A 17,112-nucleotide genomic window follows, 5' to 3' on the forward strand; every position below is an offset into this window, starting at 1 on the left:
CGTTAGTATTTTCAAGTAAAGTGCGTAATATACGCCCCAAAGGGTGTGTTCAAGTGATTTTCAAGTAGCATTAACTAGTTTGTTACCCAAATTCAAATTTGGGAAGGTAAGGGGCTAAAAATGAATTTGAGCTTTTGTCCACTCCCTTAATTTTTTTAGGAAAAAAAAAAGTGTAATGTATATATAAAGGTTCTAGTGATCACCGTTGCCCATCATAGATATGATGGCTATATCTTAACACTTAATACAATTTCGTGACTTTTTTGTGAATAGTATTGAAGTTTTAGATTATTTGGGGTGAGAATTTCACTAGACCACGTGCAATAAGGACTCCCTCATTCTTGATCGAAATATGATTGAGTTTGATTGAAAATTTGGGCATAGTGGCCTATGATCTGCGCGATTCTATTTCGCGGTCTTGAGAATAAGCATATTTAGGCTTAGTATGGTCTAAAAAAGCTCTATTGCAACTTTGATTTTAGTCGTTGTTTTGTTGAGTAGCAGATTTGGCCTTAAACAATAATGACAAATGTTATGAACAATGATGTGGCAACGGAGTAAATAGTAGAAAACAAAAAACTTAATAATGGAAAAAACGATCTTTATTTACTGTAATTCTCTTTTGAATTGCTTAATTTCAGACCCAATAGATGCCTCTACTCTTCGATGCAAGCCCTTTTTATAGCCAATTGATAGCTTCAAAAGTTAACAAATGCATGCTTTGCATTTAATATCAATGCATCCTTTGTTCATGCATTTAATCTGCAATGGATGCATGTGATTTATGATTTAGTGTTTTAAATTAAACATTAATTATTATTATTTTTTAAAGAATGATTTGTTCTTCAGTACCTTATTTCACAATGCATTCTCTTATTGATTAAGGTTCTCAAGTGGTTCTCCACTAGCTCATTTCGCAAACATTCTCTTATGGATTAAGATTCCCAAGTGGGTTTAGCCAAAGATTCAATGCGAATTGAATCTCATTTTAGTATATCCATATTTTCCAAACTTCAGTCCACAATAGTTGTTTCACCACAGTGACTTGGGTCTACTATGAAATATATACCTTATGAATTGAATTGAATATATATACCTTATGACTTTTGGTCCTAACATTAAGTTTTGGTTAGTAACATAAATTAATCAAATATCATTGCATAACAGTGCCGCTTACTATAAGGTGAGTAGTAGTATTGCTCGTATGGATTTGGGCATTAACAGCGCTGTGTCTACACTTAATTTATGAAATAGGGACGCCCGCGGAGAATGATTATATATAATTAAAATTTTTCCTACAGTTTGCCACCGACTTTTTCTTTTGTTTGGTTTTGAAGGATACATAAGTAATCATGCACGGTTCACATTGGATTCCCTTGAAAGCATGCAGATCAAGCGCTTGGAGACATGTCAAGATGGGAGAGACAAAATTTCTGGAGCCTGGAATTATTGTCTGCTTGAGAGCACAACAATGACCAGATTTTGTGCATCAGTATGTGTATCTGAGAAGTGGACGCATATAATCTCTCCATCGCGTTTTCTGAAGAATCTGCTTTTCCGAAATGTCGATCAAGCCAGCTATCTAATGCGAGAGAGACACTGGGATGCATGCATGATACTCGTTAAAAGCACTTCTTTGGATTTTCAGTCTCTAACTTAAAAGTGCTCGTTGTTGGTTGTCGTTTGACTGCAACAAAAAGAGCTTTTTAACCACTAGACAAGGGTTAAAGGTTATATAACTAAGGAGTACTTAATTTATATAAAAAATTAATGGCAGTGTTGCTTCTATTATGGCAATAAACATTGTCGTGTCGTTTTTACATGTTTATGCTTTTTTTTTTTTTTTAAAAAAAAGAAACTATTTACGATGGAGGTGCCAAAGAAATAGTCCCACATCAATGTAAGATTTAAGAACCTCATAATTCGTAACTAGCTTTTGGGAAATAATTTATAAACAGCAACAGCTTCAATAGGAATCCCAATTAACTCCTCTCAGCTCTCACCTTTTGTTAGTTGGTCCAATCAATCACCTTTTTAAAAAGAGAGAAGTATGTGTCGAGATTTTCGATCTTCACATGATGTAAAGCAATTAACAATTTAAGTTTAAAGTAAACGGTAGGGTCAAGGCGTTTGTTTTCACAAACTTTTTCATAGACTAATGACCACCAAACAGATCCGGCAAACCAGGACACTAACTATCATCTAATTATTTTATTCATGTAGATGGACTATTAATTAAATGAGAAAGGGAAATCAAAATTTAATTTTAATGGGTCCAATTACCTCCAATATCTAATGAAACGGCGACTTATGATGTTGGCTTGTTGCCATGTAAATTTAAATTTATAGCACATCTCCTCATGAATGTGATATAATAAATTAACACTAAGGATGTGCTCAATATATAGAGTATAATAAGAGGGAATAGGGTGAGATGTGATATGATTGGGTAAGATAACGTATGATTATATTTAATACTTTCATACATGCTTGGTGTGGTTCTGGATGAGATTGATTTGTAACAATGATTTTTTTCTGGTCTTATTAAAATTAATCAAAGTAAAATAAATATTTACTCAATCATAGTTTAACTGAACAAATAAAAAATCCATTTAATTATAAAATATTTTTGTTTATAGTAATTTATGTTATAATATTACAATTTATAATTTATTGTAATTATAATTAAATAAAAGTTTTTACATTATTATTCAAACCAATAAAGGTCAATGATATTAATTAAATATAAATCCTAATTTAAATAGAATTCTATTTATTAAACATATTTCCAATATCAATATTATAACTATTTAATAGTCTATGATTTTTATCAAAAATTAACTAAATATTTTGAATATTAATTTCAAACTACAAAAATATTTAATAATTTTAAAAATTGATTGTGTGTCATCAAAAATTAATAGTGATATTTATTATAATTATTATCTGCGCTATTAAAATCAATAATTTTTTAATTACATTTATCACATATTATTATAATTATAATTTTTATAAGTTATTATGTTTGATTGAGTTAACAATATAATCCTAGCCTAAGCCTCATATTTTGTCAGTGGGATAAGAATAACGAATCATAACGCATTTTAGCCCTCCAACCATAAGATGAGAAAAAAATTTGTTTCAGATAGGCCAACTATAAACTTTTTTGTCACGTTACCAAACACGCCCTTAACGTGCGACATTATACTTAACACATACAAAATTTAATATCGTATTTGCAAAATTCGATCTTTCATCTCTTCTGTAGTATTTTTATTAAACCACAATGAATGTAAGTTTCTCACTCAAGCGGACACCGGCAAGTTTTTTTCTTTACAGATTACAAGATACAAATGATTAGCCCTTTTGCAAAAACCAGATTTAAGTCATAAATTTACAAGTTTCTGATAATCATATAGCTTTTGATTCAAGCATTCACTTATGGTACATCATCTCTGAGGCTTCTACATTCTCCTCTTCAAACAACTCTGGATCCTCTTCAGCAGTAGACATGATGTGAGCAACAGGTCGAACTGTTCATCTTCAGAATGAAAATCTGGCTAGTGAGTTATGTACTAGGACTTTTCTTATAAATTAAATTAAATTAAAAAGGGGAAATAAAAACTCAAAAGAAAAGTGTACTCACTTGAGGTTTTCTCAAAGCCCCTGCCGTTTATTCCAAGTCTATGTCTATGTGGACCTCGAGTGGATGATCAAAAACTTGTATTCCGAGACTACAATCAAAGAGACCACCAATCGAACACTTTTTAGTACTTCGCGAATCCAGCTGCCTGAGCTTTCCCCAAAATTGATTCGATGTCAGCAGGGAACAAACCAAAATCTTTTGCCACAGCAAAACCGGCATACATGCCATCCGCTGCTGCACTTACAATCCCACCAGCATAGCCTGCTCCTTCGCCAACTGGGTAAAGCCCTTTTAAGGATGTGCTCTCGCAAGTCTCATTATTGCGGGGAATCTGAAGCGGACAGCTGGTCCTTGTCTGCAAGCAAGAATGAAAATTTGATAACAACTGAACAAATTTTGTAAATGTGGAAAAGAAATGCTTTAAAAATTGATAACAAAGAGCAAAAAGCTCAGGTGGTTGTGCCAAAAAATTCCCACAAATCCCTACCCAATAAAGTAATTACAAAAAGACATGATTCTAAACTAAGAGCTCCCTGCCATTTTTGGCGGATGAAAATGCTTCCATGAATTCCAAAAGACATGGAAGCATGGGGACTCAAAAAAAATTCATTATAAAGGGAATATTACTTCATTGCTAAAACAAATTGAACAAAAAACTAATAAAAATAGATACCTCTACTCCATGAAGAAGGCCAGTATCTGAGATAAATCCTGGTAACTGGAAAATTTCAAAGTTCAGTGTAAAGAAAGAAAACTTATGAGATTACCAATAATACATTCATCACAGAAACAAGGCAATAGTAATAAATTTAAGGAAAAAAAAAAGAAAAAAGAAAACCAAATACTAATATAGAGACCTCTTCATCAAACATTGAGATTGAATGCTTCAAAGCATCAGTTAAATGAGTGGGAAACAGCTCATGGAGACTTGCTGCCTTCACTCCTAATCGATAACTAGATGGGGGCAGGGGTGAGGCTGATAAAACAAGGGCAGAGTCAAGAAAGTTGAAGATTTGGTAAAACAAAGCAGGATTGAGATTAAGAACTTTCTACCAGATAATTTGTTCTCAAGAAAATCAGTAACTTTCTGTGCAGGTACCACAAAATTTCCTCCTCCCATTATGGCTGCTCTTTGCTCAAATTCCCTCTGAACAATAAAAGAACATAAATCAAAATTAGCTCTGATTTTGAAGAGAGTATCATCTCTTGAAGCAATATTATGGCAATTTTCCATCAAGGATTTTTTATAACTAATATGAAAGTAAAATCCAAAAGCTAAGAAAAGAAAGGATACCTGAAATTTAACTCCTGCAAGAGGTCCATGGAGATCCAAAGTATCAAAATCCTTTGCTGAGACAGTGACAACAAGTGCTGCATTTGCCCATCTAGATGAACGACGAGAAAATGACATGCCATTGATACATAATTCTAATGGATTAGTACTTGTGAGAACAATCTGCAATGAACATATATATGGATTAGTAGACAGGAAAAATTATCCAATGGAAGTTTTGTTGGACTCAACAATCCTACAATGTTCAAAATGCATCTACATCACAAAGCAGTTCTGAATCCCAATGCCAATTTCTAACAGATTCAAACTTGTCCAATGGCCCCAAAAATTCATCAATTAGATGACTAAATTACATGCCAATTTCTTGAGCAATGAAAAGCAATAACATGGAAAACTATGAGATTACCTTTGAGATTATAACCACAAACAAACTACAACAACAAGACTACGACGTTATAATCACAAACTACAAATTAAGGTTAAGCAAATAGGAGACCCAGACCTGCCCACCAGGACACATGCAGAAAGAATAGCAACTACGATTTGTAGTCACTACACCGGAAAGTGCGTCCCCATCCTCCCCACTGACATACTTGGCAACTTTGTAATCTGCAACTGGTACTTTACCGCGCCCCTTCTGAACCTCCGTAGCCAATTCAGAATACTACACGTTTTATACAAATTTAAATTTAACTTTCAACAATAAAAACACTACTTTATTTACTGAAACTCACAGTTAATTTAACTTTCAATAATACATTTTTATTTTTATTATTTTGATTACAATACATTTTATTATTTTGATTACAATACATTTTTTTTATTTATTTTGATTTTCCTTTCAAACAAGAAAATTCTGTTAATCTAATTATCAATAAAAAACGATGTCCTTGCTTCTGGGCTCAATTTATACATAAGCTAGAAGTTTCTTTTAATTGGCCAAAATAAATTTTAGAAAATTGAATGGTTCCACGCAATGCCACAGCTTCATAAGTAATCAATCCGAATATTTTAATGAGTTAACTTATTCATTTATTACTTCAACAATAAAGAATAGAACACAACCAACCTGTATGCTGTTTATTAGTTCCTGAGGATGCTCCATCCGCAACCCAACCTGTTCAGCCAAATAAATTGATGCAAATAGTAATAATTCTCTGGCTCACGGATTACAAACCAACAGAAGAAGTAGGAGGAAAGGAAGGGAAGAAAACAGGTGTCAATGTACACATGCACACAAATGATCAATATAGATTAAAGGAACTCACAGCAAAATCTTTTGGGACCAAGTTAATGTTATGAGAGACAAGCATTTCATATATGTCACGTGCAGAATGCCCAACAGCCAAAATAACTGCATCAAATCCCAATTTCTGAATATCTGACTGTGAATTGTCTTTTGAATCAGAAACTTTGACTCCAACAATACGCGCATTCTCTATGAGTAGATCATCTACCCTTGTTCCAAACTTGATTGTAACCTAATTGTGTTGAAAAAATAATAATTAATGAAGCAAAACACAGTCTTTGTAATGCCTAATATGTGGGATTAACTTCTGATATGAAAAAGGAACTCACACCCAGTCTCTGTAAATGTTGGCGAAAGTTGCGTAGCAATGGAATCAACCTATCAGTTCCCAGATGAGGCTTCCCATCAACCAGGATATTTGCTGGAGCACCAAAGTGAACTAAAGTGTTCATCACCTAAGATGAAAATAACCGAGAGTCAGTCCTTAAATCTCTATTGGAGCACTAAGTACCAATTTCCCCAAAGTTGCTTCCACCATAGATCTCCCTCAAGATCAAAAACTGAAAAGTTGGACAAATTTGGAAACAAAAAAGGCGTTTTCATGACAACAAAAAGTCATTCCCAGAAATCAAGAAAAGAAGGAATGAACAAGTGTAAAATCCATAAACTGCAACTTTTAGTGCAAACCAAAATCATTGAGAAGATACAGAATTGAAAAAGTAATAGTTCTGACCGCCAAAACACTGTTGCTGTTTCTTCCAATTCTAGTTACCAGCTTTCCATCACTCCAGGTACCTGCACCACCCTGCCATGGATAAGTCCTTAAATAATAGCAACCAAAAATATCTTCTGAGAGATGTAATGAGAAAATAACTAAAAAATTCAGATTAGCTTTTCTGGAAATAACTGAATTTGGGGATGCACATCCATATAAATAAAAGAATAGCAAGGCATAACTCCTATAACAAACTTCTTATGATTTTATGCTGAAGCATAAATATCGTACATATTTAGGCAAAACAGCAGTGAAGATCAGTCAATCTAAAACATCATGCTAACTACTTCTTGATATTCTAGTATATTTCTGATATTGATACAATTTTCAAGGGAGCCACAACATCACGAGACTCACAAAAACAAGAAAATTTGAAAGGCTTGGGATAATAGTTCTGAATGAAAATAGAAGATAAAATTCAACAATCAACTTTCCATTAATTTCCAAATGTAGATTATCAACTATTAATAAATAACCAATTCTAGAAAAGAAAGCAATAGCTAAGGTTGTACGATATGAAATAAATGAAGTGATTCACAAATATTATTTGTCAGATCAAATGGCAAAAGAATTCAATAACAATTCAATCAGTATAATGGTCATAAACTTCCATAATTCAACAGTAGAAATCACCATTTGAGGTATTAAAACAATCTTTGGCAAAAATACTAAAAGACTCAAGATATTACCTCCCCAAAGCAAAAATTGCTCTCCATTTCTAACATCCGACGAACTACTAAAGCGCCAATGTCACGCCCCCTTTGTTCAACTGCTTGACCTCTTTCTATTAAGGTGACATCTGCACCAAGTTCTGCGAGAACTAGAGAAGCAAACAAGCCAGATGGACCACCACCCACAACTGCAACTTTTGGTTTTCTGGTTCTTGGATAATTGTACAATCCCTCAGACCCAGAAGAAATTTCTTTTCTCAACAATGTATCATCACTGACTTTTTTACAATCATGTATTATGTTGATCAAGTCACCAGAAGCTCTTTTGTCAAGCATATGCTCTACAGACCCAACTTTTGCCTCCAACCGCGAAATGAAATCCCAAGTACGAGGCTCTAGATCCAAAAGTTTACTGACATCCATGTCCACCGTATAAACAAACTTGGGCTCCTTTAATACCTGAAAATGATCAATAAGCCAAATTGATAGGACACAATTACATCTAAAACTAAATCATTTATAATGTTAATCATTTTGCAGCACTTATTGAAGACCTTACCATACATGATACAATAATACAGGTGTTTGATGGGTTGTGAAAAACAGCTAGAGAGTATAAAAGGTCAAAGTAATTGAAGTAAATATTTCCAGAGCAAAACAGCTAGTATTGACAATTGAAACAAGGAGTATATTTAGCTGTACTTTTGCAGAAAGCTTCTTTTGAGTAAAAAATGTATCCAACAAAACTCCTCAAATTGAGTACTTTTTCAGAAATTACTTATGAATTATTTTTCTAGAAAGCACTTACAAAAAACTTTTTAAACCAGCACATTGTCAAATACCTTACAAGAAAGCACTTTCTTTCCGGAAAAGCACGTATCAAGTACTTGTAAAAAGCCATTTCTAAGTGTTTTATCCATTTTTTTTAATAATAGAAACACTGATATCTTCTTCACTCCATGTAAATTATGTCATTAAAAATTTTAAAATATTTAAACAAAATGCACATTTACACATTAAAACAGCTCAGAAGTTACAAAAAGAAAAAAAGCATATAAATTTGCCAATATCACATACCTTTCTTGCATCAAACGATTTCCTTACCACCGTAAAAGCCTCCGCTGGCAGCATGGAAGCAACCTAATACACACCACACAGTAACAGTATACAAACTCCATCACAAGAAAAAAATAAGAAAATAAAAAGAAAAAGTTATTATGACTTAAAAATTACCGGAAATTCGAGAACTTTGGTGATCTCATCGAGCAAGGCGTGGGAGACACCGATGAAGTCCTTGCCGGGGTCCTTGTGGACCGGAACAGCGAGCTTCGATAACCTCCAAAAGCCTTCGAATTTGTTATTGACATCATTGAGGACTTGCTTGTGCTTCTGTTTCAGCTTTTTCTTCTCCGATGGATATCTCTGTTTCCCAGTTCTTTTGGCGCAGCGGATTGCCGGCACTGTTTGGTTACGAGAACGCAAATGTCTTGTTCTTGGAGTGGAACAACAGCTATAATAAGGAAGAGCCAGGGACAGGAATCCGGAGTGAAGCTTCAGGTTCAGGGACATGGCGAGAAGCCAACTAGTGAAGCGAAGTCGCCAGGTGTTACGCTTCAGGTTTGGGATAAGTGAAAGGAAGCTTTTATATTATTATTATTATTCAATATTTTAGGAGTTTTTTTTTTTCTATCTATTTATTTTAATGCAAAATTCCGTAAATTACATAAATTTTAAAAATGAGTGAGTAATGCCATTGCCAGGCTTCACTTCATATCACTTGGCTCAGCTCAGATTTGAAATTTTTATATTCATTTAAATAATAATGTCTCTAAATCTTAATAAGGGTGTTGCCTACCTCACAACATCAACAGTTAATTAAGGTCGATTAATCGAAGTAGTAAGCTCCGTGACAAGGATCAATCGTCACTTGTGTCGAACTACATTTATAAAGGAGAGAAAAACAAAACAAAACAAAAATGAAATGTATGCTACCCATAACATAACTTCTCCATGCAAAAGGTTACAGAGCCTCTAATTTTATCCTCAGTACTTTTTTATTTGACAACCTCTTCAGTATCTCGATCCTTCCAAGGGCAATTGACAGTGAAGCCCTTCTATTTGATCTGCACACATCATAAGCAAATTATATTAGAAAACACAAGCAAAGTCACAATTTCAAATATGACAAAGAAAGTAGTATTAAACCCACTCCCAGCCCATGAAGAAATGAAAAACTCACACAGCCATCCAAATTACTTGGCATCTCCTAACCCACGATTTATGTTATCGTTGATAGCTTCTCATATTCCACCAAGTCGCCAAAATTAATTGGATGGCTGCTTCGTACAACATGCATGAATGACGCCGATTAATAAATTACTAGAAGATACGTGCACGAACGCTTCGCCTGAAAAAAGAGGGAAAGGGCAAGATGATTGAGCATTCAGCCAAACTATTGTGTTATAACTTGACTTCAACTCTCAGGATAGCTGCGATGAGTTGAAAATGGGGACATATCTCCAGATTTAGCGCCCATTCCTTAAAAATGTTTTACAAAGATTTCATCTAAAATACTTATCTCTGAAGTGAAACCACCAGAACGAGTGAGCTAAGAACAGTGAAAGAAATTTTTTCAACACCACATTGTTTGTCCGCTTTCTCATTGACAGGAGCAAAACCTCAAGAATCAATGTACTCCAACCAAGACAAATTGCCAGAGGTAATCCATAATGTTCTTCAGTATCCAGATTGAGAATAAACAGAGAACTCACCAATTATGATGAGAACATTATAGAAAAGCAAAGACGTATATAATACTTGATGTGTATTTCCACAACAAAGGCTCCAAATAACTTACCTTGGAATGTGATTGCATAGATGGAATCTGCCAAACAGGAACAAAATTTGATGCCTGATGTTATCAGCAACACCCCATTCAATGTCTAGAGAATAAATGATATGGCGGAAAAAGTACATAAGTTGATCAAAAGTGTATTCACCTTTGGAAGCTGTCCATGCTGTAATGAATTCAAACATATATCAAAATATGAGCAATCTAGTCTGATGTGTACCCCTGATACCCAACTGAATGATAATGAGATTTTAAGAACAATTAACTCATAGCACACAAAAAAGAACTGAACCATCAAATACATTGCAGTGACTAATGAAAAGCCATGAAAATACTGCAGTGATCAACCAAAGCCATTTTGGCAACAAATATCTTTCAGTTGAAAGTCTGATACATCGATTAATTAATACACAATAAATAGAATTATACAAAGAGCTCTTTATTTGAAAAATTAGACAGTCCTCTTCTGAGAAATATTAATAATAATAATAATATGAATCTTCCACCAGAAACCAAAGCAGCATAATCAAAGCAACACATCCTACGAAAGTGCGCATAAACCAACCGCCACATCAGAAAATAATATCCTCATCCTTTTCCCCTGCAGATAACAAGTTCTGAGCAGACTTAATTGAAATTCCTTTCTGCAAAGATACCTTCTCGGCAAACTGCTCCTCAACAAACTGCTTGGAAGAAGCAAGCTGTCTCTCGATTTCCCTCTTCTTATATCCTTGAATCTTCTTCAAGCGAAAGAAATCCTCTCTTTCAAGCTCATCCAACTCCCCCTTAATGTAAGTGATAGTATTCTCCAATCTAGGCTTGACTACATTCTCCAAAGCATTAACCCTGCGGTTTGTGGTCTTAATCGCCTCATCCAGCGTCAAAAACGAAGTTTGAAGAGAAGCAAGCTCGACAAGAAGCTCAATGGCTTTCACATAAGCAGCACGACACTGTTGCACTTGTTGCCCACCTCTAGCCAATCCTGTAAGATCATTCTTGGTCTCGCCATCAGTGAAGTACTCAAACTTTGGAATCTTAACACCTGCAATATTCTCTTGACGGGATCGAACTTTAATAGAAGCATTTTGCACATTCTCAAGAACAATGTGCTTGATGTTTTCGCCAGCAACATACTTGGCCTCAATCAGGGCAAAGGAAGAATCTTTCATAACTTCTCCCATCGATTCCTTCGTAGTCACGATATTCTTAAGGATCTGACGAAACTGAACAGTTAAAGCATCACTCTTCTTCTTCAAAAGGGCATGCCCTCTTGTAGCACCAACAAGCCTACTTTTCATAACCCCTAGCATTGTCACTGTGGGAACCACAGTCAACCGCTGGTTTTGCGCCATCTTTCCAAATTATCTAGTAAAATTAAACTCCCCCAAATAAATAAAGTAAAATGAAACAAACTTCTCCATGAATAACAATATTTCGGTTACATTTTGTTCATAACTTCTAAGAATTTAAACTTGATGAATTCAAATTAAGAGTCACAGAAAAACAAATCACAATTTGGATAATTTAGTCGTAAAAAAATAATGAACAATGATAAAGATAATCACAGAATTAAACTACTAAAGCACAAAATTCGCAAAATTTTCATAAAGTTTAGGTTTTTGATTACCTGATCCAAATATTAGGGAGTTTAAGATTCCGCGAAAGGCCGATCCGATGAGATCAAATGGAACCCTAACTCCGGTTTAAGTGAAAGATCGAATTTGGCTCCAGAGAAAATTAGCGAGAAAAATTTAAAAGGGTCCAGAACTGACACTGGTGGTTTTTTTGAGAGGAAGAGTAGATGAGAGGTTCTCATGAGAAACGACTGCGTTTTGTGCAATCAAATGATTGTGCAAATCGCGGTAGCCAAATGTGGCCCAATTAAGACAATTATCGTGTTTAGAGTTGGGTCGTACTATTCATCCCCATATTTTATAACTGATTTATTAAAAAGGAAATGCAAACATGAAATACTTTTGTAATTTCAGTTACTTTATCTATAACACATACAAATATATAAATTAGAGATATACATATACACACACACTTTTAATTAACCTAACATCAATAATCCTCTCTTCACCTATATGAGTGGGGAGATTCAGACCCAAATCTCTTATTTTTAACACAACGAATTCTACTCACCCTATTAATTTGGCAACCTAGATTCACAAAAATTTAAACTTTGAAAATGATATATACATGTCACAATAGTTTAAATATATAATTTATAAAATTATATAAAAGCTCAAATTATGAGATAAATTTTGTTAGGAAAGTAAAAAAATTCTTATTTCGTATTTCTATTTATTTTTATCAATAATCAATCATCAATTTAAATTTATATTAAAAAAACTTAAATCAAGAGAGAAGCTTTTACGAATAATTGAATACAATACATCACAGACGCACGTGAGTTCTAAAAGCTCAAATCAAAAATAAGATTTTAACACATCCCAATTTCCCTTTCTATAAGCCTTGAATCTTCTCCATCATCATTTTCTATATCTATATACACACTCTTGGGAATTCCTTCTTATAAACATGGATTTCTATAATAATCTCTACTTACTTAATTCTTTCTAATTAATTAAGATGAATAAATTCGTATGCGCATACGTATTTATTATTTCACTTGCATGTGTAATTACTTGCATTTTTTGTGTTATGTTAGTTGTTTCTTTTAATTAAAGAGTAAGCCTTACTATTTCATCACTCGATAAAAATTATCTTCTGTATTTAAAATCTTATTTTTAAAATTCATAAATGTTTTAAGAAAGAAATTAACTAGCTAGCAGCTTCAATTAGCTAGTCTAGAACTAGAAATGTACATGAGTGATTTTTCTCAATCTCCAAAAAGGAAACTAAATTACATTTCTTCTTCAGGACACACTAATTAATCGCATCGCATCACATCACATGTATGGTGGCTTACGATATTTATCGTTCTTCCAACTCGGAAATGTATATATATATATATATATATCCCCGGCCCTACTCACCCAACTCACTCATATATCATTCACTCAATATATGGCGCATAAGCTTGCTGTTGAATCACCAAAACCGAAGCTCTACTCTTAAAATCATCAGACGCCAACAAATCTCCCACAACACCCAACTCTTCAATCTCGATCCACTCCCCCAATCCCTGCAAAACATGCAAGCAGCCTTCATGCCTTCTCCCAGCCAAAAACAAATCAAAATCATTTGCAATGGCGTTTATAATCCTCAACGTTTCAAATCCTTCCTCCACACCTTCCTCCACGTACTCAACATTCTTGCTGTCCAAGTTTACGAACCTAAAATCATTAATCATGGCTTGATCCCGATCCTCGTCTATAAAATCACTCATCGTAGGGTTGGTAACAACGAATCTCGTCACAGTTAGATGAATGCTAGGGTTTCTTCCCATGCGTGCCCCCAGTGCTAACGCTTCCCGGTCATCTGCTCCCCCGATGAATAGCACACAAACCCGGCGACACTGAAAGGAGCGGTAGTCAATTGCGAGGCTGCGGTCGTAGAGGAGTCCAATGGAGCAAGGGGACATGCTGAGAACGTTGTTGATCACTTTCTTGGTCAACGTGGGCTCCGTTTTTAGGAAGGGGAAGATGATCAGAGAAGTGGCTTTTTGGAAAGCCATCGAGCAAATGTCGTCGTGCATGGACGCGTAGGGAGCTACGGCGGTGAAGCACTGCACCGACACGTAGGCTTTGTTGGTCTGCTGGTAACGGAAGAAGGCATGGAGGAGGGGGTCGATCTTGGCCGGTTTCGATGAGGAAGGGTTTTTGTCCAAGCGATGTGGGATTACGACGGGCATTGAGCGGCCGATGTATTCCTCCAGGTTCATGACGTAGACGCCGACGTGGCTCTGCGGAGGGCTTGAGGCTTTGAGGAGGTTGATCGCGGTGGGGACGTAGTCACTTTCGGGTATGCATATGAGGATACGGAGCTCCGCGTGGGATTCACAGTGTTGAATCGTGCGTTTTCTGTAGGCCACGTACTTTCTTGACGAGTCGTACACGAGTTTCACGAGCGGGATGATGATGGCGGATTGAAACATTGCTGTTATCACCATTATTGCGAAGCTCTCATCTGTGATTTGCTGCACCAATTATAATTAATTAATTAATTAATTAGAAGATGATTTTGATAAAATGTGAAGCATTTTTTGCTTCCAAAATAGGAAACTGCATGCTACTCCCTCAAAAGCATAAGAAACAATCCATAAATATATTCTCCAAGTTATGCGTACCAAGCGTTGCTTTGCCCGAGTGAAAACTTGGATATCATAGATGCCACGACAGTTCAAAAGTAAGCCAAGTGCTAGGGCATCCATAAATGGAATTTTGGAATAGAGGCATGGGATCACAATCGCAAAAGTTTTCACAGTCCCGGCAATCAAAATGACCATTTCCACAGCCAAGAAATGGTTAAATTGGATAGAATACAAATCCACTCTTCTCCCTGTATTTATTATGAAACAAGGTATGAACGCCACCCAAACAAAGTACTGTATCTTATCTGCCAACAGGGACCCCATCGGTGGCGTCACCGGCGTGGTGATCCCCAAAATGAACGGCCCCAGGTAGCTATTTTGGCCCGTGAGTTCCCCGACAAGCGCAACGACGAGGACAATTACATTTAGAGCCACAAGATGATCTTGTTTCAACGGCTTCCCTTCTGGGGTTTTTCTCATCATCCAAAATATTATTGGACGGACTACGAAAACTATGATGATAACCATCACTATGACGCTCACATTCATCAGAAAGACTGTTCGTCTCGTGATTCCTACGCGGGCGTTCTCACTTGCGTAAATGTAAAATGTAGGAGCAAACCAGCCGATGAGGCTGCTAAGCAAAGATGAAGACAGCGCAAGACGCCCAATCTCCGAATTTAGAAGTTTTAGTTCTGTCAGATTAGCAAGAATCACATGAAAAGAAATCGTTGCTTCCAGTGTTGCGACCATTGGGAGTGTAGAACGAAGTTCATCGTCTAGTTCAAGACCGTCTCTGATAAACAATGTCGTTAATATCGTTACTATCAGTGGTATTATGAAGGCTCCGACGCCTATAACAATGGCGAGCTTGCCCGATTTTTTCACAATGCCTTTGTCTATTCGAGCAGAAAGGGTGAAGAACATAAAGATTAAGCCTACGCATTCGATGACATTGATCGCCATAACAGCCTTCGGTGGGAATACTAACTCCTTTAGTTCTTGATTTCGACTAAGAAGCGAAGGCCCTAAGGCAATTCCACCCTGCGCGATATATAAACGTGACACGCTCAATTTATAACTTAAATTAAAGATATCATCATTAACATAGAAGAGATGAAAATGACTGTGAATGCAACATGATTTATCATATATTTTTTACCAAGTCGTTAGGCTTACACACAACATGATAAATTAAATGGCCGTACGTATCAAATTAATGACTAGGGTTCGTAGGAGCTTACAAGCAATTGCGAGGCAAAAGCAGCCTCTCCAAAAGGCTTGAGAAGGAACTGAATAGCATATGTGAGTATAGTAACTAAAAGCATGGGAAGAAACACAACCATAATAGTAAAATGTGATGTTACTCTTCTCAAGAATGGAGTTGCTCCCCTGAAGGTTGACAATGGCTCGCAAAGTGTAGACATATTTCTCCCTGCTATCGGGTTGTAATAGACGGTTGTGTTGGGGTAGGATGCATTGCCTGGATTCATTGTTAATTCTCCTGGAAAAACAAAAAGAAAGAAAGAAAAAAAATGACGATCAAGAAGAATATCGATTAATCTGAATTTTCTGTATAGGAAACAAAGTTTGAAGGCAGGAAGGAGAAATATGGGGGTTGATTAATTCAGCTATTAACAAAAAAAAAAAAAAACTGAGGGATACTATTTCAATTTTGACTTTTTTTGGGAGGGTTGCTGGGCAATTGTGAAGCCGAGAACAACGCTTAGTTTATGGACTAGACTTGTTTGACATCTGATATATGTGGATCTAAATCTAAATCAATTTTTTTTTCTTTTTTTGGTTAATTGAAATGCTTAGTAAGAGAAAAGTTTAGACCGTAAGGCCACATGTCACCATTGTAGTACGCACCACATAACTTGGAAATTATTTGATTCAATTTTTGTTTTAATGCTCCTAGAAAGAATAAAAGTGTACAAGACAGACAGACAGACATTATGGATTCATTTTGATGGCATTTCCACTCCGGATCCAGGCCCAGCAGCCAAGTCCTGCGTGGCAGGTTCTGCTGCTGCTGCTGGGTGAGCGACAGCCCATCACCCAATGAGGCTCCGATTTGCTCTGAACGTTAACTTTTGCCTGGACAAACCTTCCAATTCTCTTCTCCCACCTCATTTTAAGTTGCATGAAGCAGTTCAATTGTTGTAGTCCCTACACGTAGTTGCACCATGCAAATTAAATTACTTAATTTTTATTTATTTGTTTTTGTTAGTTTAATAAAACAAGATTCAATTAAAATGAATCAATTACTTTCTTGGAATTAAGACTTGATGGTTGAAGGCGTCGTACAGTTACACTCTTAGATAAAAGGAAATGCTTGTCCATTTTTACCACCAAATAGCTAACTCTATTTTAAAAATGCTGTTGTTACAGGGTATTTAAGGTA

The 17,112-nt window shown here is 35.6% G+C and overlaps 3 protein-coding genes and 1 long non-coding RNA gene across 5 annotated transcripts; all 4 read right to left on the reverse strand.

The window, feature by feature from the left end:
• Window positions 1–3,301: 3,301 nt before the first annotated feature.
• Window positions 3,302–9,258, reverse strand: LOC18053852 (uncharacterized protein Cbei_0202). The gene is made up of 14 exons (XM_006453499.2): window positions 8,869–9,258; window positions 8,713–8,775; window positions 7,654–8,094; window positions 6,923–6,994; window positions 6,519–6,644; window positions 6,209–6,421; window positions 6,010–6,057; window positions 5,443–5,604; window positions 4,941–5,102; window positions 4,700–4,793; window positions 4,504–4,622; window positions 4,320–4,364; window positions 3,647–4,001; window positions 3,302–3,541 (listed from the first exon to the last, which is right to left on the reverse strand). The coding sequence occupies exons 1-13, from the start codon at window positions 9,202–9,204 to the stop codon at window positions 3,768–3,770; spliced, it is 2,115 nt and encodes a 704-aa protein (XP_006453562.1). The 5' UTR covers window positions 9,205–9,258; the 3' UTR covers window positions 3,302–3,541; window positions 3,647–3,767.
• Window positions 9,259–9,485: 227 nt separating this feature from the next.
• LOC112095862 lies at window positions 9,486–10,717 on the reverse strand. 2 transcript variants are annotated; one of them, XR_002904011.1, is made up of 4 exons: window positions 10,635–10,717; window positions 10,493–10,546; window positions 9,875–10,369; window positions 9,486–9,758 (listed from the first exon to the last, which is right to left on the reverse strand). It is a non-coding gene; the product is annotated as an uncharacterized LOC112095862 (long non-coding RNA). The 2 variants fall into 2 exon arrangements; XR_002904010.1 differs by having other exon boundaries at window positions 10,493–10,717.
• A 45-nt stretch (window positions 10,718–10,762) lies between these two features.
• LOC18053853 (V-type proton ATPase subunit D) lies at window positions 10,763–12,331 on the reverse strand. The gene is made up of 2 exons (XM_006453500.2): window positions 12,114–12,331; window positions 10,763–11,851 (listed from the first exon to the last, which is right to left on the reverse strand). The coding sequence occupies exon 2, from the start codon at window positions 11,836–11,838 to the stop codon at window positions 11,059–11,061; it is 780 nt and encodes a 259-aa protein (XP_006453563.1). The 5' UTR covers window positions 11,839–11,851; window positions 12,114–12,331; the 3' UTR covers window positions 10,763–11,058.
• Window positions 12,332–13,508: 1,177 nt separating this feature from the next.
• Window positions 13,509–16,309, reverse strand: LOC18053854 (cation/H(+) antiporter 27). The gene is made up of 3 exons (XM_006453501.2): window positions 15,950–16,309; window positions 14,742–15,749; window positions 13,509–14,591 (listed from the first exon to the last, which is right to left on the reverse strand). Exons 1-3 carry the CDS (start codon window positions 16,196–16,198, stop codon window positions 13,509–13,511), a joined length of 2,340 nt encoding a protein of 779 aa, XP_006453564.2. The 5' UTR covers window positions 16,199–16,309.
• Between the last annotated feature and the right edge of the window lie 803 nt (window positions 16,310–17,112).

This window comes from Citrus clementina, unplaced genomic scaffold, assembly GCF_000493195.1.
Source record: "Citrus clementina cultivar Clemenules unplaced genomic scaffold, Citrus_clementina_v1.0 scaffold_1, whole genome shotgun sequence".
NCBI lineage: Eukaryota > Viridiplantae > Streptophyta > Magnoliopsida > Sapindales > Rutaceae > Citrus > Citrus x clementina.